Source organism: Urocitellus parryii, chromosome 9 (assembly GCF_045843805.1).
Source record: "Urocitellus parryii isolate mUroPar1 chromosome 9, mUroPar1.hap1, whole genome shotgun sequence".
Lineage (NCBI taxonomy): Eukaryota > Metazoa > Chordata > Mammalia > Rodentia > Sciuridae > Urocitellus > Urocitellus parryii.
Window position 1 is genome coordinate 112781777 of NC_135539.1, and position 7665 is coordinate 112789441.

Sequence of the window (7665 nt, forward strand, 5' to 3'; positions counted from 1 at the left end):
TCTAGGAATGATCTCTTCAGATTTTTAACTCAGTGTAAGTTTGTTTAATTACCATGAAGAGGCCATAGTTTAAATTCTGGAGGTTACAAAAATGCATGCCAGGAAATTCCAGGCTTCCAAGGGACCTTTCTTAAATTCCTCTTTATTCCTCTTTTTTCCTGTATTAAATAGCTTTAAAATCCACCAACTACTCATTGTCTCCTCAAGAATAAGATCTTTCAAAGTCTGATTTTAATCACTGCCAAATCTGAGTGTCTGTTTATTAATTTTTTGTCATATTACTGAGAACTTGTCTTTGACCTCATAGCTGTTTCCTAGCAACCCTCATCAGCATAAGGAATCAGTGAGCCCCTGTGCTCTGTGGGGCAAAGGGAACAGGCCCAGAGGCAGCAGCTTGCATCCTTTGGCCCAGCCCAAGTCTTCAGTACCCTGAGACAGGAGAACCTTCAGCTTGGAGCGGCGCTACTTTTGACAGCCTCTCTTGCTCATCTGATAGGGCGTCTTGGCCCTTGCCTTCATGAATTTTCTTTCTTTTTAAAGATTCCTTATACCCGACCAATGTGTCACACTTCATAGAGTGTTTTCACGTGCCCTGCATCATTTGATGGTCAAAAGTGATCTCCCTGAAATAGGTGGGGAAGGCTTTATTTATGGAGGAGGAAACAATTAGAAATTCAGAAAGGGTAAGTCACTTGCCTCCCAGTCCAGAGTTCTTGATCCTTTTTATAGAATCTTTAGGAGCACTTATAGTAAATAATTCAAGGTATTGAACTGGAACTTAATTTGCTTAACTATCTGTTCTTTTTAGACTTTGGTATTTTTTTTTTTATTTGATCAGATTCAACTTGGGAATCCTGAAATCTTTAATTATCCCACATGGAAGGGGAGTGAAAGGGTAGGAGAATGTAACTTCATTTGGAAATTCACTTGTCCATCTGTGGGGATTTTTTGTTTGTTTTTTGGAGTGCTGGGGATTGAACCCAGGGCCTCATACGTGCTAGGAGAGTACCCTACCACTGAGCCAATCTCCAGCCCTCCATCTGTGTCTTTTCAAGAGGTGGATTTAAATCTATTAAGAGGATATGAAAGGAACGGAGACTGGTAAGGTGGTCATTAACAAGCATAGATAGTAAAGCAGCAGCAACATTGTGATTGATTTTTGTTGTTTTTTCTGCCTTGGGACCACACTTGTGAGTAAGGACTGAGATTTTGTGTATTTGGTTGCATTGTTTAGTTGACAGTGCATGCATCATATATCTCTTGACTTTGAAGGACATCCCATGTTGAAGGAATTCATTTATGATGCAGAGAGAATTCAACTGGAATACCCAGAGGGCTCTGGCTAAGGGTGGTGAAATGCCTATGGAGACATGAAGACTTCAGCCACTGGTTTCATCCTCACAAGTCTGGCATTGACTGTCTACCCGCCATTGGTGGTGACTTCACCTAAAACACTGGCCATCCCTGAAAAGCTTCAGAAAGCTGTAGGGAAAGTTATTGTCAATGCTACAACCTGTACTGTGACTTGCGGCCTTGGCTATAAAGAGGAGACCATCTGTGAGGTGGGCCCTGATGGAGTGAGGAGGAAGTGTCAGTCTCAGCGCTTGGAATGTCTGACCAACTGGATCTGTGGGATGCTGCATTTCACCGTCCTCGATGGGCAGGAGTTTGAGCTTAGCTGTCTGAGTTCAGACATCCTGGAGATTGGACGGAAAGCTTTCCGCTTCACCTGGAGACTTGCACGGGGTATCATTTCCACTGACGATGAGCTCTTCAGACCCTTCAGAGCTGAATCCTATTTTTTGAGGTTTAAACCTGTCCAGGAGTATGATTCTGGGACATACCGCTGTGATGTGCAGCTGCTAAAAAACTTGAGGTTTGTGAAGAGGCTGTATTTTGGGCTGAGGGTCCTTCCTCCAAAGTTGGTGAACTTGAATTTCTCTCAATCTCTTACCGAGGAACAGAAGTTAGTAGATGAGGGCTTGGAGGTTAATCTGGACAACCATTCCAAGCCTTTCCGGCCAAAGTGGCAAAAGAAGGTGACATTGGCCTTGGGAATAGGAATTACTGGTGGAGTGGTTGGTGGTATTTTGGTGAGCATTGTCCTCTGCAGTATGTGGAGGGGGACTGATGGCACTTGGAGCCACAAGAGCTTACAAGCCTTGCTCCCGAGGGACTGCCACCCAGAAACCCAGGCTAGCTCTTCAGGGAATGCTCTGGGTGTCAGGTAGTGAATCGGCTAGGAGGGAGGCTCCTACTGCCAAAAGGTTGGGTGAGGGGTGTGGAAGGAGCAGCCTCTTGCTAGCTGTGGGCAACCATCACCAGCTGTTTTGTGTCCCACGTGGGTCTCTGCTCCACATCTCCCTGGCTCTAAGTTTTCAGGAGACTGCAGGCAACCTCCTGTTCCTGGGAAGAGTTCTGTCTTTCAAACTTGCATTCTCTCTAACCTCTGTGCTTTCCCATCTCCATCTCCCCTCTCTTGAGCAGCGTACTCATAGTGAAAACATTTTTTTCCTCTTCAATAAAAGTAATTTATATGGAAACCTAGCATTTTTCTTTCTTGCATTTGTTTAAATGGTCCCATAATCAGCCTGGCTTCAATTTCCCTTGGATTTCTTAATAGTAGACAATGGACAAATTGCTTTGTAGTGGGCCCATGCCCATAGGTGGCAGAAGTTGTTAGTAACGACACCTGACTCAGGTGTGTAATAATCCCTAAATGTTAACCTGCCCTCTCTGCCCTCCCCAGGTGAACCCTCTATGTTCAATGTTAAATTAAATTTTCTTGCAAAACAGAGATACTTCACCTGATCATTGAAGCAGTTCTGTGGCTTGCTCCCTGCTCCTTTATTTTTGCTTGCTCAGTGCCCTGAAGTTTGTGCTCCTGGAAAGATCAATGTATGGGTCTCTGATAGTAGCCAAAGCTCCCATGGGAGGACTCGCACCTTATTCCTCTGTACAAGATCCAGTGTTAAGACTCTTGGGGACCATTGAGACTATCCAAGATAATTGGGTTATGGAACTGTCAGGAATCAAAGACTGGTGGTTTTCTCTCTCCCTTGAGCCATGTGTCGGAATCACCTGGATAACTTTTTTGGGAAATAGATTCCTGAGCCCCAACTCTGGAGATGCTACTTCACTTTAAATTATGGTCAAAGGGTCCTTATTACTTCCTTTACTTTTAAAAATTTCAAACCCAGAGAAAAGTTAGAAGAAAGGTTTATAGTGGTCACCCATAAACCTTTTGCCTAGGGTTCATCAGTTGTTAGCTGTTTGACAACAACTGCCTAAGTTACAGATTTTATGAACCACTTGAAAGCGTCACAGACATTGTGACCCTTTATTGGAAAGTAAATCAGGTATGTATCTTGTAGAGACATTCTCCTATATAACTACAATACCTCTACCACACCTAAGAAAATGAACAATTCCCAGTCTTAACATATAATTTATGTTCAGTTGCTCCAATTTTCAAAATCTTAGAGCTTTCTGATGTAATTTCTTGATCTAGGAGCTAATAAAGCTTTATGTATTGCGTTCAATATTTTCTCAAGTCTTCATTTTTCAAGATCATATATATGCGTTTGTGTGTTTTCTCATGACATTGATTTTGTAGAATTTATTACTTTGGGGTGGGTATTGGGGGTTGAACCTAGGAGTACTTTACCACTGAGGTATATCCCCAATCCCTTTATTTATTTATTTATTTATTTATTTGTGGTACTAGGGATTGAATCCAAAGATACGTTACAACTGAGCTACAACCCCAGTCTTTTTTATTTTTTTATTTTGAGATAGGTCTCACTAAATTGCTGAGACTAGCCTTGAACTTGTGATCCTCCTGTATAAGCCTCCCAAGTTTCTAGGACTTCAGGTGTGCACCACCGCACAGGGCATGACATTGATTTTATTGAAGTGTCTGGCTAGTCCAATAGTATTGGGTGGTGTCCCACAATCTGGATTTGTCATTTTAACATTAGATTCACAAGAAATGAGTTTTAGACATTTATGACAAGAGCCCTACGTAGATCCATACTTACTATGTCACATTAGGTGGCTCATGGTGTTAGATTGGCCCATGATTATTGATGATAAGCTATACATAAAAGATCAAAGCATCTTTAACAGGTTTATCAATGACTATGATACATAGTTGAGATTGACAATCAGTAGCTTAGGCCCATGGATAGGGAATTGTTTTACTATTGCTGTTATTTTTAAAAGACCTTAAATTGTACACAGACCCTTAATTCTCATCTGCACACTTCAAAGGGGAGTTCAGAAGATGCAACTCTGGCCTGGGTCTGCTATGGGCTGTACTGGAACAAGCTAACACCTTTTGTAGGCCTTATCTTGGAAATAGGTGATTATGAGGGTGCAGTGAGGTAAACTGAAGTTTGGGAATGTTATTAATGATTCTTTTTACTGCAGTACTGTTTTACTGAAGAATTCAGGAGATAGCTTGCTGTACTTCAAAGTCGGGAAACAGCATCTTATGTAGTGAACTGCGTATTGACTTTGCTGAGGGCTGCTGCTTGCCATGTTACAGATGGAGAGACTGATACTTGGAAGAGCTAAATAGCTTCCAGCACTCAGTTGCAAACCAGCAGTCAGATGATCCTATCCCACAGCTCTTGGTTTACTGCCCTCTGTGCCTTGGGCTCTTAAACTTTGACTTAGGATGGCAAATCCCTTGACTCAAGGGTTTGAGCAAAGAAAAGAACAAAAAACTCTCACAAGTTACCAAAGACAAACTAAATTCAGTTAATGGAGTTCTGTGCATGTAATTTGCCTCTAGAGGGTCAAGGAGAGGCTGACTGGACTAAAATTTGGGTTCGATAGTGACCTGAGCTCCCAACATCCACTTGGGGTGAAAAAGGAAGAGGTGACCTTGTTGTGTCAGACTGGTGTCTACATGGGACCTTTCTCTTGCTGAACAGGCCCTCTCCACTCACCTTGATCTCCCTCAAGAAAATTATGAGACAGGATGGACCCCTTTGTACCTGTTTTGCACTGAAAATCCAATACAGGGCTGTGTGCCACCGCAGGCACAGCTCATCTGTTGTGGATGTTGGATCAGTGTTTGTTGAACGTGTGAGTTGTGGCTGCAAACTGAGTAGTAATCACAACCTTTGGCTGCAGAGAGCAGAGGGAGCAGTCACGTGCCCCCCAGTTGGGATCTCTCTAAGGGGAAAGACCTCCCTTTGGGACCACTGAGTCAACACCTCAAATGTTTTCAAAGCCAGGGGACCTTAAAGCGGTCCCATCCACAGGTATTGTTTGCTGCCACTGTGTTAGATGAAGCCAGCCCATCTGGCAAAGTGCCTGCTGTGTTCTATGTCACCTGCTTGAGTCCCCTGGCAGTTTTCTCCCTTCCCAGGACTGGATGAAGCGATACAGACTGCATGTTCTAACAGGATTCACTGTGATGGCTGAAGGCCCTGGATAGAGGCCTCAGGTTACCAGACAGGATAGGAGATGTGCTAGAGCTAAGTGATAATAAAAATCCACAGCCGCTGTCAGCCGACAGGTTGAGAAACCATCTTTATTTACGAACTGTCTGCTACCAGAGTCAATAAATAACTACCATACAAGAAGTATAAGAGCGGAACAATGGGCCCGTGGGAGTGGCTCCATTTGAACAAAAGCTGTATAGTCAGTGGTCTATTAGGCCATAGCATTTGCCAAGTCCTGAGCTTCTCTAAGCTGGGCAGGCCCTGAAGCAGGTGGCAAGTTGGAGGCACCTTGGACCAAGGCAGGTGCACCCTATCCAAGGGTACTAAGTGCCTTAGGCCTGGGGCTTCCTAGGACTCTGGGCAAATCTGTCTGACCCATTTTGTTCCTCTCCAGTTTTCCTTTATGGCCCTTCCTTCCCAAAGCCTATGACCATATATACAAGTTCATGGGGCACCGCCCCTCCTGCCACTGGCTCCTAGGTACCTGTTTCCACGGGACTCTTTGAAGTTCCTTAGAAAAGAATGACTATCTGATCACTAAACTACTCCAGGAGTCTTTGGCCCAGGTTGAGTCTTGAGCTGGGGAGACAAACATCACACCCGTGCCGGTGACACAGGTGTGAGGGTACTACTATCCCTGTGACATGCAGGAGCCCCACTGGTGATCTCAGGAAGAGAGGAGGAAAACATCTTTAGCCGTCTTGGCTCTTGCCCAGAGTGCAGGCTGGATGGCTTTGGGGTCTGCCAAGGGGCAGTACGTGCTGGGGAAGGCACTGGGTTGCCACCACAATTCCTGGGTGACCCTTCCTCTTTAATGGCTTCCTTTAAGACACAGGGACCACAACAGATGACATCTTCCTATGCTTTGATTCTAAGACTCAGCTCTGGAAGGACAGACAGCATCTCCTATCCCTCCAGTCACAGCTTCACCTAACCTAGACTACACCAACACTCCAAAGTCCTCAGAGGTCTCTAGAGAAGTAACTGCTTACTTATTCCAGGGTCTCATTGCAGAAGCTTCTTCTCATGTCTAACTTCAGTCTCTCCTGTTACTTTATTAAAAGAAGGAAAAAAAATCCCCCACCCCCCCCACCCCCCCATGGCCTTGCTACTCCCTGGCATCACCTTGTGATTTGCTACCCTGAATGAAAGTAGAAGCTGCCCTGTAAGCCCCACAACTCTGTGAGCAGATGCAGAGAGTCCCCGCCCTCCTGCCCTGTTAGAGACACAAGGACCAAGGAGGTGTGTGCTGCTGCCTGAGCCCCAGTGCTTGCAGATCAGTGGGCGCTTGTCTGCCCAGCCCTGAGAAGGCATCTTAGGCTGGCTGTCCCTAGTTCTCAGGGCATTTACTCGTCATTATTAAACTGTGAGGCAGCAAAATACTTGTTTGAACTAACCCTTGCTTCTGCCTCTCTCTGGGGCTTGGTGAGAGGAGGGAATTCAGAATTGAGTCCGGACTGCAGAAGGACTGAGCCCTACTTAGCTCCCCCTGCCCATCCAAGCAGAGAAGACAAAATCATAGGCCCCTCAGGCAGGAAGGGACTCTGGAAGCTGCCTAATCTAGTCTGTTCCTCCAAGCCACCCCAGCAAGAAGCTATTCCATTTTACAAGCCTGTAACCTCAGTCACATGCAGTCTCATGCTTCAGGAACATCTGCTATAATAATAGAGTTCTATGGCTCTGTCCCCCAAGCAAATTCTGTCTGTGGAGCAGTCAGGTTTTCTGGTAAGAAACCTTCCTGGGTCTCCCAAGCAGATCACCATCCCCCTCTTTCTAATGGACCTCTTTGAAGTAAGGTACTTGACCATGAGTGTTCCTTCAAACAAGCTTAGGGGCTGCAGCCTCCCGCATCCCTGGTTAGCTCCTGTGCCAAAGCAGCTCATCCCAGCCTGGCAAGTAGGCTCCCTGTCTCCCCTGCTGCAGCCCCAGGCAGTGAGGAAAGAATCAGATAAACCTTGGGGAAGCTTCTTTCAGTGTCCCCTTCTGGTAGAGAACTGGGCACAGGCCAAATCATAGCCAGCAGGGCACAAAGAGAGATGCTAGGCCAAATCTGGGGTCCCTGTGAGGGGGAATGGTCGCTTAGCTAAGCCCGTAGCCTCCTTGTAGTCCTGGATTGCAGGGAGGTGGCTGTGGGGTGGCAGGGAGAAGTTGTGTGAGCTGACGTTTTTTAAAAAATTGTACTGGGTAAACATCAACATAAACCTGCCCA

General features: G+C 45.4%; 1 protein-coding gene across 1 annotated transcript; it reads left to right on the forward strand.

Moving 5' to 3' along the window:
- Nucleotides 1-72: 72 nt before the first annotated feature.
- Tmem81 (transmembrane protein 81) lies at nucleotides 73-3429 on the forward strand. The gene has a single exon (XM_026387452.2). The coding sequence runs from the start codon at nucleotides 1371-1373 to the stop codon at nucleotides 2229-2231; it is 861 nt and encodes a 286-aa protein (XP_026243237.1). The 5' UTR covers nucleotides 73-1370; the 3' UTR covers nucleotides 2232-3429.
- The last annotated feature ends 4236 nt before the right edge of the window (nucleotides 3430-7665 follow it).